General features: G+C 35.5%; 1 protein-coding gene across 3 annotated transcripts in view; it reads left to right on the top strand.

The window, feature by feature from the left end:
* AGL (amylo-alpha-1, 6-glucosidase, 4-alpha-glucanotransferase) overlaps positions 1-14,879 on the top strand; it is a 79,130-nt gene that overhangs the window by 43,614 nt on the left and 20,637 nt on the right. For all 3 annotated transcript variants that reach the window (XM_035017944.1, XM_035017946.1, XM_035017943.1), the window contains exons 22-27: positions 1,443-1,579; positions 2,015-2,148; positions 3,222-3,397; positions 7,089-7,191; positions 10,358-10,583; positions 11,790-11,901. In XM_035017944.1, the coding sequence (XP_034873835.1) occupies positions 1,443-1,579; positions 2,015-2,148; positions 3,222-3,397; positions 7,089-7,191; positions 10,358-10,583; positions 11,790-11,901 (888 nt within the window). The remainder of the gene's footprint in view (positions 1-1,442; positions 1,580-2,014; positions 2,149-3,221; positions 3,398-7,088; positions 7,192-10,357; positions 10,584-11,789; positions 11,902-14,879) is intronic.

Raw genomic sequence — 14,879 nt, 5'->3', positions numbered from 1 at the left:
CACAGAACATTCTATCCCATTGATCAGATCTCTTTTCCTAAAATGCTGCTTTATCATATCACCATTATTCAACAAGTGAAACTTACATTTACTGAGCTTTATTAGCCTCCCCTGAAAATGCTAGAGCAAAAGTGGAGCATTATTGGGGTGCCTGGGTGGCTCAGTCATTAAGCGTCTGCCTTTGGCTCAGGTCATGATCCCAGTGTCCTGGGATCGAGCCCTGCATCGGGCTCCCTGCTCAGCGGGAAGCCTGCTTCTCCCTCTCCCACTCCCCCTGCTTGTGTTCCCTCTCTCTCGCTGTGTCTCTCTCTGTCAAATAAAAAAAAAAAAAAAGTGGAGCATTATTTTATACAGTTTCCTAGTTTTTTTTATGTTTTAAGCTTTGTTTCCCAAAGAAGGATGTAAGCCCCTAAGAGAAAGAACTAAATCTTAAATTTACATATTTATTTTTATATTCTCAAGACATGCTAAATACACAGTAAAATTAAATCCTAAATATATAGGGGCGCCTGGGTGGCTCAGCCGTTAAGCGTCTGCCTTCGGCTCAGGTCATGATCCCAGGGTCCTGGGATCGAGCCCCGCATCGGGCTCCCTGCCCAGCCAGGAGCCTGCTTCTCCCTCTCCCACTCCCCCTGCTTGTGTTCCCTCTCTAGCTGTCTGTCTCTCTCTCTGTCAAATAAATAAAATAAAATCTTAAAAATAAATAAATAAATAAATAAATCCTAAATATATAAATAAATTTAGTCAAAATGAACTTGGTGAGGCTATTAATATAATATTTTTAAGGTGGAAATTATTACATTATTGGGTAATGAAAGAAGTACTATTGTTCTGTCATTGAAATAACAAAAACTACTATGTATGCACAGAAATTCTAATGTTTCTGTTTGAGTATTACTTAAGGATATGCTCATATACCTCACCTTGGTAGCTTTAGTTCCAACTCCCTCTTGTTACATTTCAAAGATCCTTTCCAAAGCAGGCCTTATTATTATTATCACCAGAGATGCTCTTGCTCTCTCTGAAACCAGTCCTGTGATTGCCTGAATATTAATGATTCTGCCACTTTTCAACATGAGAAGATACAGACTTACCAATTTTCCCCCCGATGCCTTAGGGCAGGGAAACTATGCCAGTTAGTTGCCTTTGAATATTATAATATTAAAATTCAGAAGAACAAGACAAGTCTCAGAAGTTAGGAATCTTGGAAAGCTCTGCATAGCTCCTGCGACAGTAGTCTCCTTCAGTATGTCTTTATATCTCAGGTCAAGCCAGTGTTGCCACAGATATCTCCAACCATGGGAAGTGCCACTGTGGTCTTTGCAGCCCTTGTGTCTACCTCTATATGTGTTCACCCCACATCTTTAGAGACAGCAGTAGCCCAGGCTATGGGAACAAATTGCCTCTGCCAATAATAGCACGATATTTCTATGAATTTTCAGGATTAATGTCCGTCTTGGCAGAAATAAGACCAAAGAATGACTTGGGGCATCCCTTTTGTGATAATTTGAGATCTGGAGATTGGATGATTGACTATGTCAGTAACCGACTTATTTCACGATCCGGAACTATTGCTGAAGTAAGTAAAACTCTATTCTAGTTCACAAAACAAGGAAACAATAAAAACTATATTACTATGGTATATATAAAATTAACAGTTTGGGGGCACCTGGGTGGCTTAGTCATTAAGCGTCTGCCTTCGGCTCAGGTCATGATCCCAGGGTTCTGGGATCGAGTCCCACATCAGGCTCCCTGCTCTCTCTTTCCCATTCCCCCTGCTTCTGTTCTGCTCTTGCTCTCTCTCTTTCTCTCTGTCAAATAAAGTCTTTAAATAAAATAACGGTTTTCTAACCTGAAATATGTTCCTCCCTTCTTCATCATCTTCCCATTCTAATAAATGGAAATCTGGTTGATAGATTACTAGATAGTAGAGCTGCATGTTTGGATTTACCTCTTAAAATGCACCTAGCCTGTAAACACACCAAATTAACTTTTAAAATTATTTTTATAACAGGTTGGTAAATGGTTGCAGGCTATGTTCTTCTACTTGAAGCAGATCCCACGTTATCTTATCCCATGTTACTTTGATGCTATATTAATCGGTGCATACACCACTCTTCTGGATATAGCATGGAAGCAGATGTCAAGGTATATCCAACAAAGCTTGAGTAAATAGGCATGTTTGTGTAGAAACTATATGCAGTCAGCTTATATATTCTTAAAAGACCAAAACATGAGGAATCGTCATAGATTCATAGAGTTGAAAAAGTTGTAAGTGGATAGTAAATGTATATGTATCCTTTTATCTGGAGCATACAAAAACAAACATAAGTATTAAAATCTGTTCAGTAAAGCTAAAAACACATGTTCATGGGAAAATTTAATTGTTTCATATTATTTGCTTCTATTTATTCCTTGACTTGTTAACAGATATAATTTTTAGAATATGAATACACAGTTCTTTTTCTAATCTTTCATTAATTAAGAGAAAAATTATTCTGCTATCATTATGAATGAAATTTGCCTTTAATGATGAATTTCCCTAAAATGAAATTACAGATCAGAATGTACCACTGAAGAGCCACCAAACTGATTTGGGAATAATTTCAGAAAGAACAAAATTTCAGGGGTGCCTGGGTGGCTCAGTCAGTTAAGTGTCTGCCTTTGGCTCAGGTCATGATTCCCAAGTCCCAGGATCGAGCCCTGCATTGGGCTCCCTGTTCGGCGGGGAGTCTGCTTCTCCCTCTGCCCCTCACCCAGCTCATGTTCTCTCTCTCTCTCAAATAAATAAATAAAATCTTTGGGAAAAAAAGAAAAACAGAACTTCAGCCCTTCCATTTGTTGCACAACAGGCCTTGGACTTAAAGCCAGCCATAATACTGGGTGAAATGAAAGCAGTTCTGAAATCTAACCAAATTGAAAATGTTTTCAGCCAGTATTACCATTGTTACACATCTGGTAGAGAGCCTAGTTGAAGGAAAGAAACCAATTAAAATGAATTTTTGAAACAATGGTTACACAAGATGAGTAAGTTCTAGAGATCTGCTGTGTAACACTGTGCCTGTAAATAACAGTATTACTGCTTTGTACAGTTAGAAATCTGTTAAGAGAGTAGATTTCAAGTTAAGCATTCTTATCACAATAAAACTTTTTAAGTAAATAAATACTAAAATTTTTGTAGTTCTACAAGTAATATTTTAAACTCAGTCACTTTGTTACAGCTTTGTTCAGAATGGGTCTACCTTTGTGAAACACCTTTCACTGGGATCAGTGCAGATGTGTGGAGTAGGAAAGTGCCCTTCTCTGCCACTTCTTTCACCTTCACTTATGGATGTACCATACAGGCTAAATGAGATCACAAAAGAAAAGGAGCAGTGTTGTGTGTCTTTAGCTGCAGGTAAGAAATTCCATAAATGCTAAATGTTAAAAAAAGGTTAAAATGTGTCAGTCAATATTATTCAAGGAGGAAAAGTTATGGGGAAATCACCATTTTTAAAAAAAGACTTGGGCGCCTGGGTGGCTCAGTTAGTTAAGCGACTGCCTTCGGCTCAGGTCATGATCCTGGAGTCCCTGGATCGAGTCCCGCATCGGGCTCCCTGCTCGGCAGGGAGTCTGCTTCTCCCCCTGACCCTCCCCCCTCTCATGTGTTCTCTCTCATTCTCTCTTTCTCAAATAAATAAATAAAATCTTTAATAAATAAATAAATAAATAAATAATAAAAAAATAAAAAATAAAAAAAGACTCATGATGTTATCCAAGATTTTATGTGACTGCTTAGTAAAATTTTATATTCACTTGTAGAACTAATATTTGTGCTTACTATTTAATTAATGCTGTGCAACAGGCATTTATTTTTGTGTGTTTTTCATTGTGGCTGGTTAATCCTTCTGCATGTTTCTGTTTTTTTTCCGACTGTTGACATTTTGTATTTTTTTATCAGATTTGTTTTACTACCTTTTTGTATTATACTTTTTTCCCAATTTAAAAAATTGGGAAATTACCAAGAGATAATGGGAAGATCCTCTACAAGTTACAAAACACAAAACAAATGTTAAATATTTTTTTTTATTATATGTCTAATTGCATTCAAATGCTTTCAGCTATATTTTTTGGCATCCTTTCCTGCAAGTAGTATTAAAACCTGAATTAAGTAACAAATCTAAGAACAGGCTTTTATTTTCTTTTTAATGCAACCTCAAGCTATTTATAGAAAGTGCTTAACATTTAAGGCCACTGAATTTAGAACTTTCCAAACTAAACTGAAAATTACCTAACTGCAGGATGAAAGTAATAGTATTTATGTGATTTCCTCTGTTTACCCTTAACTTTGCATCTACCCAGACCAAGAAAAAAGACTTAGTAAGACCTGACAACTAAAAAAGAAATTAACTTTTCATTTAGAATGATTATATGCTTTAATTACATAACCATGTTTTAGATTTTCATTCAACTATTTCATCTTCTCCTGATACTTACATTTCCCCTGTAAATCCATGCAGATGCTCATGAAACTGAACTAGGTCATTGTGGAAAAAAAATTGATGTGCAGAATTTGGTTTAAAGCCTACTGCTTTGAAGCCTATTACACAAAATAGTGATCTCAACATTTTTGATTATTCACTGCTATTGTTAAGCACTCCCAAAATAAATATACTGATATACTGATATTATAAATGATATATTGATAGAAGTTATGATACCCAGTATACTTATGATCAGGTACAGTATAAAACAAAAATAGAAACTATAAAGATAAATTGAGAAATATAAATAGAAGTTTTGATATTTTCTTCCAGTATCCCAAGGGAGTGTTCTGTACACTCCATACTAACAAAGTATAGAACCATACTCATATTTGCAGACAGGTTTTGGGGGGTTCATTTTAAAATGAATACCAAGGCCTTTGGTGATAGTAGGACAAAAAAAATTATAATTGTAAACTTGTATAATAAATGACAAGGTAGAAATCACTCACAAAATATATGATCTATAAGTCATATACTCTTAGAGGTCAAAAGTTAATGCAAACATTTCCACATATCAGTGCTAGAGATTTTATAGTTTTGACTTCGTAACAAAGACAGATTGTACTTTGGGACATACCAACTCAAAATCGCCCTTAAATCTACCTATACTTATATTTCATTCAAGGTGTTAGATGGGTTGAAGTACCAGGAAGTCTATGTGGCATAGAGTACTATATATGTTAACTGCTGTCCTCATCGTCATCAAAGTTATAATGATCAACCGTATATAAACCATATATCAATAATCAACCATGTGTAAATAATACACAAAGTGTTTAAGGAAATTTTATACCGTTATTTTGGAGATGATGCAGAAAGGAAGTGTCTAATGTTATCTTTAGTTCTGATCCTTCTTAGAAAATAATGTCTACTCCAAAAAAGGTAAAGAACCAATTAGCAGAAACTTAAACGGCCAAAATTTTCTTTTATCTTAGTCAAATTCTTTTCCCTCTCAATTTATCTTTTATAATTAGCCTTTTATTTCATTCATTAAATTTTTATATATATTATATACCAGTTACAATTGTCAGTGATAGATATACTTTGGTAAACAAGCCAGATAAGGTTTCTGTAACTGTGAATCTTATTTTCCACTAGGGAAGGACAGTTATTCATGCAACAAACCAGAAAACAAGCAAACAAGATAATGTTAGATTGTGTTAAATGCTTAGAAGATAGTTATGAATGAATACTGTGTACATTTTATTTAAGTCCTTAGTTTTCCCTTCCTGAGATATGTGTTATATTTTTGCTTTAGCATATTTCTTTTCTGAGTAGAATCCTAATTTCCTTTACTTTCCTACTGATTATTGGTTTTAGTACAAATAAGGATAACAGTGTATTCTTGACATGTTTTATAAGAAACTAAACTCAGTGTAGAAGTAAAATTTTAGATTTTATCCATCAATCACCCTATTTTATCTCGTGCCTAAAGGCTACAGTTACCTAGAATGTTCAAGTCATTTGGCACCTGAAATCCTTATTTTCTTTTGTAAAAACTGGCCAACAAACTGTAACACTTCTTTTTATTTATTTGAGAGAGTATGAGCACAAGTAGGGAGAGGGGCAGAGGGAGAAGGAGAAACAGATGCCCTGCTGGGTAGGGAGCCTGATGCGGGGCCCAATCCCAGGACCCCAGGATTATGACCCGAGCCAAAGGCAGATGCTTAACTGAATGAGCCACCCAGGCACCCCTATAACACTTTTAAGTTGTTTTGAATTAATGGGAAATTTGGTATTAAAGACTCTAGATTGATAGATTAATAAACATGTTCAGTTATGTATCATTAAGATAATAATTTCATATTTAATTTGTTGCCTCTAATTGCAGGTAGAATCTTTTCAAATATATCATTAGTATTATATGGCACAGCTCTCTTTCTTGAGCTCTTCTACTCTCATATCTGGAGAGTGTACTTTATGCTTTAGTAAACTTTCCCACTTGCGTTACTAAAAATATATATATATCATTAATATTATATTAAATGTTTGTTTCTTTGTTAAATATTAGATCTCTGATTTCAACCCTTAATTTATCAAAAGAACGTTTATCTATGTTTAAAGACTCACATTCTAATCAATTTAGATAAGAATTCCTCTCTAGGCCTGCTTCTTAATCTCTTTGAGGTCACAGATTCCCTTAAGAATGTAATAAGAATAAAAAGACAAAAAGGAATAAGAATATGGGACCTCTGGGCGCCTAGGTGGCTCAGTTGGCTAAGCGCCTGCTTCTGCTCAGGTCCTGGTCCCTGGGATCGAGCCCTGCCTCTGGCCCCCTGCTCAGCAGAGAGCCTGCTTCTCCCTCTGCCCCTCCCCTCTTTCTGTGCTCTCTCTCTCTCTCAAAAATAAATAAAATCTTAAAAAAAAAAAAAAAAGAATATGGAACCTCATCACAGAAATGTTGACATACGTATAGTCACACATTTTGAAGACAATTTTAGAGGGTTTGCAGACTCCCCCATTCTTGTCCCCTTGACTTAGAGGAACTGGCCTGTAGTAATGGAGTTCATAGGCTTGTGTGTATTATTAAGATTAACATATTACTTTGTTGTTTTCTGTTAGGCTTACCTCATTTTTCTTCTGGTATTTTCCGCTGCTGGGGAAGGGATACTTTTATTGCACTGAGAGGTCTACTGCTGATTACTGGACGCTATTTAGAGGCCAGGTAGGAGATCTCTAAAAAGTTGCAATGCAAGTTTATATCTAAATGTTTTTCACATGCTCTTCAAACTTTCTTTCTTACCATCTACTCGTAACATTTGGGAGGTATGTTTTCCTTAAGTGTTTTTTTTTTTTTACACGTTCATTTAATAAGATCATAGAATTTCAAAGGAGTGAATATCTTTGAAGTTATTATATTCTAGTCCTTCATGTTACAAGTCAGATTATCTTCAGCGTTTGCTAATTGATCTCAGTAAAAATAAAAAATGTGTAACCATGTTACTAACATCACTCACTAAAGAGTAAAATTTCTATGCCCAAATTAAGTCTAAGAACTTAGATGAACTTTTAGGTAAAATTTGAATTCTATCATTTTTTTCCTTCTATAATGAAGACTGAGTCCTGTAGAAAGAATTATAGTATCAGGTTTTCCTCTAAGTGTTGTGAGGCCTTGTAACCTCCAGTTGTGTCTTTTAGTCTTAAAATAATGTTTTCTTATGTCACAATAATACGAATGAAATTGTCAAAGGTAGAAGAGAGAAGCTGTACAGCAGTGCCACTCAAATCAACACAAATCAGTACCACAGATCAGCGGTGTCACCATCACCTGAGAACTTGCTAGAAATGCAAATTCTTGGTCCTTATGCTGGACCTCTGAATGTGGGGATGGAGAGGGTAGAGTAGCAGATGGAAATCTTTCACAAGGGCTCCAGGTGATCTTCAGCAGCCCAAGGCTAGCATTTGACAGCACTGCTCTACAAGTTAAAACTTTCAGCAGAAAAAGCATTTATGTGATACTTTGATGTCATTCAAAAAAACTGAAGTTTGCCTCTTCAAATGACAAAAGTTCTGGTTTTGGTCTTTTTAAAATTGAAAATTTCTTTTTTAAGTTGAAGATTTCTAAGTGGGCATCTGAAATGTATTACATTCTTCCCTATTACCTAATATAATAAGACCTTTTCTTATTCACTTAAGAGACCGTTGTGAGGCTGTAGAAATTTGGGAGGCTATTTGCTTTTTCCTTAAATGTTCCTAAATGACTATGATTAAGAAGTAGGAAATGGAACATCAGGATTCAGCACAGTATAGTGGTTAAGTACTTGGGTTTGGGCCAGACTGCCAGGTTCTAATCCTGGTTCCAAACTACCAACTGACATTATTTATCCTCTTTGTACTCTATAAAATGGTGATAGTACTTACCTTACAGGGTTTTTCTAAGGATTTCTTTTTAAGATTTTATTTTTTGAGGGTGCCTGGGTGGCTCAGTCCGTTAAGAATCTGACTTCGGCTCAGGTCATGATCTCAGTGTCTGGGATCAAGCCCTGTGTAGGGCTTCATGCTCAGCAGGGAGTTTTCTTGTCCCTCTGCCACTCCCCCTGTTCATGCTCACTCACACGCGTGCGTGTGCTTTCTCTCTCAAATAAATAAATAAAATCTTTTAAAAAAAAGATTTTATTTTTTTAAGTAATCTCTTCACCCAACGTGGGGCTCGAACCTACAACTCTAAGATCAAGAGTCACATGCTCCACCAGCTGAGTCAGCCAGGCGTCCCTAGTGAGGATTAAATGAATGTCTAGAACAGTGTCTGTCACATGCTAAGCATTACATAAATATTAGTTTTTAAAATCATTATTATTATTTTCCTTGTTATCTGGGCTCCCAATTATCACTTTTATATGCTATCAACAATTTGTGCTTCTTAATTTTACATATGACTATCTAGATCAGGGGTCAGAGAAATATGGCCTATCACCTGTTTTATATGACCTTGGAGCAAAGAATGGTTTTTACCATTTTAAACAGTCATTTAAAAAGAAGAAGAATACATGACTGGGACCATATATATGGCCAACAAGGCCTAAAATATTTACTATCTGGTCCTCTGCAGAAAAAGTTTGCCAACCCCGATTTAGATGATTCCGAGAGGATAATGTATTTGTTAAGGTAGTGCTAGCTGTTATAAATTATAAATTCTTATATTTCAATGGTTTTTCACAAATGAAATTTATTTCTTGCTTCTGGTCCAAAATGGGTGTTCAGGAGGCAGCTTTCCACATAGTGATTCAGGGATATAGGCTCCTTCATCTTGAGAATCGACCATCTCCTAGGGCCTCTGAGTACTACTACTCTCCAGTCAGCTGGCAGAGAGGGAAAGAGTGTGGGGAAAATACACCTGTTCCATGCACTTAACATACATCAGGTCCATTCACCTTCTTGCCTTAGAAACCAGTAATCTGGCCACAGCCAGCTGAAAAGTAGGTTGAGGCATGTAGGAAAGCCATTTTGGTGGGCACAGGGCTATCTGTACCACAGAGAGTTCTACTTCCTCCTTCTGCAGAGATATTCATGGACAGAGGTCTTTTTATTCAAGTTTCAAGTGTATGACATTGTTCTGGATGGTTACGATTGCCCCATTCTGACCTTTTATTAATTGGAAGTGTCACTATCCATACTAACACTTGTACTGCAGAATACAAGAAAGGCTTTTATTGCACTGTTTTTTAAGAGATGGGCATTAAACTGAGATACAAAATTAATTAAATTTCTAAATGGTTTAGCCAAAAAGCACTGAGGCCTACATATTTTAAATGACTTCCTAGATCATACAGATGGCAATGTGAGGTTTTAAACCCCAGTCTTAGTTTCATGCCCCTTTTAGAAATGCCATCCCGTCTTATGAAGTTGTCATTTGGTATATGATAGTACAATAATACTTAAAAGATTAAGTGTTCTCTACCAGTTTTTGAAAATAAATCATGATTTTCAAGGTCAGCTTTTGCCCTTTACTTATGTATTTGCTTTGGTATTTAAAATAATAAAGTTCATGTCATATTTACTTAGATTTTGAAATACCACAGATTTCAAAAGTAGAATCTAGAGCTAGAAGGGACCCTAAAAGCCAGTCCAATACCTAAATCCACAGATGAAAAAACTATCCCAACGACGGTAAGCCACACAGATTGTCAGAGAAAAAGCCAAGACTAGGATTAAGGTTTCAAGATTTTAATTCAGTGCTTAATCTCTCATATTATGACCACTTTCTACATGAAAATTCAAAGAAATAGGGACAAGAGAGAAAATGCATCTGAAATAATAGTCACAAAAAGGGACTTAAATCTTTTAAGTGATTGTTTTCATGTCAAATGATCCACTTAATTCTGTTGTTTTAGGAATATTATTTTAGCATTTGCTGGTACCCTAAGACACGGTCTCATTCCTAATCTCCTGGGTGAAGGAATTTATGCCAGATACAATTGCCGGGATGCTGTGTGGTGGTGGCTACAGTGTATTCAGGATTACTGTAAAATGGTTCCAAATGGCCTAGACATTCTCAAGTGCCCAGTTTCCAGAATGTATCCTACAGATGATTCTGTTCCTTTGTCTGCCGGCACACTGGTAACAATCCTCTTCAAACAATTCTTTTTCTGAAAAATAACTTTTAGCTTCTAATATAAAAATGTATGTAATAAAGAATCCAAATCTGAAAAATTCAAGTATTGGTATATGTTTTAGCACCTGCTTAGTTCTATGAGCAATTGCAGAGATAAGACTTGCTTCTTGCTTAGAGAACTTGCAACATGATAGAAGAGATGGTATGTACATAATATGGCCATTGTAAAAGGAGGTGTATGGGAAATGCTGTGCATAGAAGGGAGAGAGATAATCTAGTAGGTGGTTCTCAGGGAGGACTTCATAAAGTAGCTGAAATTTCACCTAAACTGAACCTTAAAGGTGAGTAGGATTTCAGCAGAGATGAGGGAAGTTGTGGGAAGACCTTAGAGGTGAAAGGAAAATAAAGTGCAGGGTGGACTGAAGCACAGGTTAGGACATACTGCTTAGTCTAGTTTGGCTTTTTGTGGAGGGTACCTGCCGGGTAGTAAGAGTAGGTGAGAAAGGGTGAACCAGGTTGTGGAGAGCCTGATCACCAATCCAGGTAGTCCAGAGTTTATCCTGTGAACAGTGCAGAATAAATAAACATTTTGAGTGGTTTTCTTCCCAGTCAGTAATGCACAATGATACTGTACTTTTGCCACTTCTGATCTACCTTTACATTATAGTTTGTTTGGTATGTGACTGTGGAGGACTTCTAAACCACCTTAGAGTTAGCAGAGATCTATGTCCCCATGATGTTTTTATTATGAAATATTCAAAGAACATTTCTCAAAAAACGTTTTTACCTAAAGTATCACTTCAGTATGTAATTTATCCCCATTACTATATATGTGGATGAGTAAGAACAGTGGTGCCAATTTAAAGTTTAGATCTCTGTTTAAGATAGATACATTTATTACCTGCACAATTCACTCTAATAGAAATTATACACAAGAATTTTCACAAGAATCATTTTCATGTGTCAGCAAAATTATAAACTATTTCATGTCACAGACATGAATAGTCAAAACTACAATATGTTAAATATTCGTATGCCAAAGCCTGACTGTACGATTCGGTGTATAGGAGCTCCTTCTTTCCCCAGTCTCTGATCCCCATTTCTTCCCCAAAGGACAATATATGTTTCACAAAATCTCAGTTGTGGGATTTGAGAGAAGGTAAGAAAAATGTCATTTCTAACAGAAATAATATCCATTATGTCTCAAACAGGATCAACCATTGTTTGAAGTAATACAGGAAGTAATGCAAAGACACATGCAGGGCATACAATTCCGAGAAAGGAATGCTGGTCCACAGATAGATCGAAACATGAAGGATGAAGGTACATAACTTTACATAGTAAAGATTTACTGATGAGGTGGAATATAGCCCTGTAATTGTTCATGTATTTGACAAATATTTTATTTGTGTGTAAAGCTTCATACTATAACAATGAAAAAGATTAACACAGTTCCTGATCTTACCGGTTTAGTTTGAGTTTCTAGAGGAAAGATAAAATTTTATATATTTTGTCAGCCAGTTTGAGAGGTAATTTTGGTGGTTGCATTTATAATTATAAAAACAAATAAGTGCTTACTATGTGCTAGGCATTATGCTAACAATTTACCTATGTTATTCCCATTTATACTCCCAAGAACATTGGGGATGAGTTGTATTGTTCCCATTTGTACTGATAAGATGACTGAAGCAGAGTAGCTTGCCTAGAGTCACACAGCTACTAAGTGGCAGAGCTAAGATTTCATCTACAATCTGTCTCTTTAACTTGGACTCTTACAAAATTCTTTTTGTAAAAAGTTTCATCTACAGAGTTAAAATAGATTTACTTTTTTAACCTCTTAGAACTTTATCATATTCCTATTTTTATGGCATACTGTCATCACCAGCCAGTGCAAGGCTAATGATAATTTATTTTATTACCCTTTAGAGACTTTACATACAAGAAGTGATGCAAAGGCATATGCAGGGCATTTCTGTGTACTTATTTATGTTCTGTAAAACATATACTGTTTTATGTGCATGTAGATTTTTTTTAAGTTCTTAATGTTGAAAGAATTGGAGACTGATAGAAAGTTGCAAAAATGGATCGCGTGGGTGGCTCAGTCAGTTAAGTGCCCTACTCTTGATCTCAGCTCACGTCTTGATCTCAGGGTTGTGAGTTTGGGCTCCGGGCTGAGTGTGGAGCCTACTAAAAAAAAAAAAGTTGCAAAAATGATACATAAGAGTATCCTGAAGCCTTCATCTAGCTTCCCCAATACGGATATCTTACCCCTTATTGTATCTACATCTTACTGTAGTACAATATCAAAATCGGAAACTGACACTAGTTTAATACTGTTAACTAGACTATAGACCATATTCAGTTTTAACTATTTTTACATTAACTCATTTGTGTGTGAACATATGTGTGTGTGGTTCTGTGTAATTTTGCCCATGTATAGCTTCATGTAACCACCACCACAATCAGGATACTGAACTGTTCAATCACCACAAAGGTCTTCCTTGTGCTACCCCTTTACCGTCACACCAACGATCCCTGGTTTCCGGCAACTACTACTCTTTTCAGCATCTCTACAGTTTTATCATTTTAAGAATATATAGAGAGGGAATCATATAGTATGTAACCTTTTGAGATTGTTTCTTTCACTAAGCATAATTCCCTTTGTGATCCATCCAACTGTTGCATATATCAATAGTTTATTCCATTGTATTGCTCAGTGGTATTCTCTTTCATGATGTAACATTCATCTGTTGAAGGACATTTTGGTTTTTTCCATTTTTTGGTTAATAAATAAAGCTAATATAAACATTTATATACAGGTGTCTGTGTGACCATATATTTTTATTTCTCTGGGATAAATGCCCAAGAATGTGATTGGTGATATGCTAAGTATGGATTTTGTTTTATAAGAAACTGCTGAACTATTTTCCAAAGTGGCTGTACCATTTTACATTCCCACCAGTAAACTGGAGACATCCAATTCCTCCACATCCACAGGAGCATTTGATGTTAATCATTTTTTTAAAACTCTTCTGGTGGTTGGGTACACTACACATTGTGGTTTTAATTTGCATTTCCCTAATGACTAATGGTATTGAACATCTGTTCATGTGCTTATTCATCATCTGTATCTCTTTTTGATGAAATATCTGTGTCTTTTGCCCATTTTTTAATTGGATTATTGGGTTTTTTTACTATTGAAGTTTTTTGTGTGTGAGGCAAAATACACATATTTACCATTTTACCATAAAATATATCATTTTAACTGTTTTAAGTACGCAGGGGCTTTAAGTACATTGTTGCATAACCATCATTACTATCCATCTCCAGAATTTTTCCTCATCCCACACTGAAATTCTGTACCCGTAAACAATAACTCCCATTCTTTCCTCCCCTAACCCTTGTAACGACTTTTCTATTTTCTGCCTGTATACATTTAACTATACTATGTACCTCATATACATGGAATCATACAGTATTTGTCCTTTGTGTTTGGCTTATTTCACTTAGTATTACTGTATCAGAGCTGCATGTACTATACTCTTATGCTCTTTGATTAAATACTACCAAATTTCTTTCCATAATGATTACACTAGTCTATATTCCCACTAAAAGCCAAATTAACCTTATCTATGATGTCCTTTCACCATAGTTTATTTCAGAAATCCTACTCCACCCTCATGTCACAAAGATAATGTCTCACATTTACTTTTATTAACTTTGTAGGCTTGCCTTTTACAAATAAAAAAGAAACAATTCATTCCATTTTAATCCCTTCATCTTGTCCTTATGGTTCTTAAGACCTATATCTATATAACTTATTATCTCTATGTTAGTTTCTTTAACTTATTAAAATCCCAACTGATCCCTAACAAAACAAGTAATTTAACATGTGCCCCATCTCTATTTTAATGAATTGTTTTGACTCTACTTTTTCTTTCTCTTTTCTTTGGTTATTGCCTTTTCTAGGCAGCAATAAACTTTTATGTGTACTTTGATCATCTTTTCTTTCCATATCTCTTACAACATCCTCCAAGATTTATTTATTTGAGTTAATTCAATGAATTAATCTCATTTATTTGTTACTTATGAAACCTCTCAGAACAGTGCCCAGTAAAAAAGCATGTGATCTGTAAGTTGCTATAGTTGTTTTTATTGTTGTGATGTAAGCACTATCTTCAAGAGTGTTTTTAAAGTTGGAATTTATGTTTCAGACCTTCTGAAGCCTTGTATGACTGGAAATTTTTTTATTATTAAATGGCATAATGCACATAAAATTCTAGTTCAAGTTCTTTTCCTTC

The sequence above is a fragment of the Mirounga leonina genome, unplaced genomic scaffold, assembly GCF_011800145.1.
Source record: "Mirounga leonina isolate KUSES-001 unplaced genomic scaffold, KU_Mleo_1.0 Mir_173, whole genome shotgun sequence".
Taxonomy (NCBI): Eukaryota; Metazoa; Chordata; class Mammalia; order Carnivora; family Phocidae; genus Mirounga; species Mirounga leonina.
The sequence above is the reverse complement of the archived record's forward strand: the minus strand, read 5'-3'. Positions and strand labels throughout refer to the sequence as shown.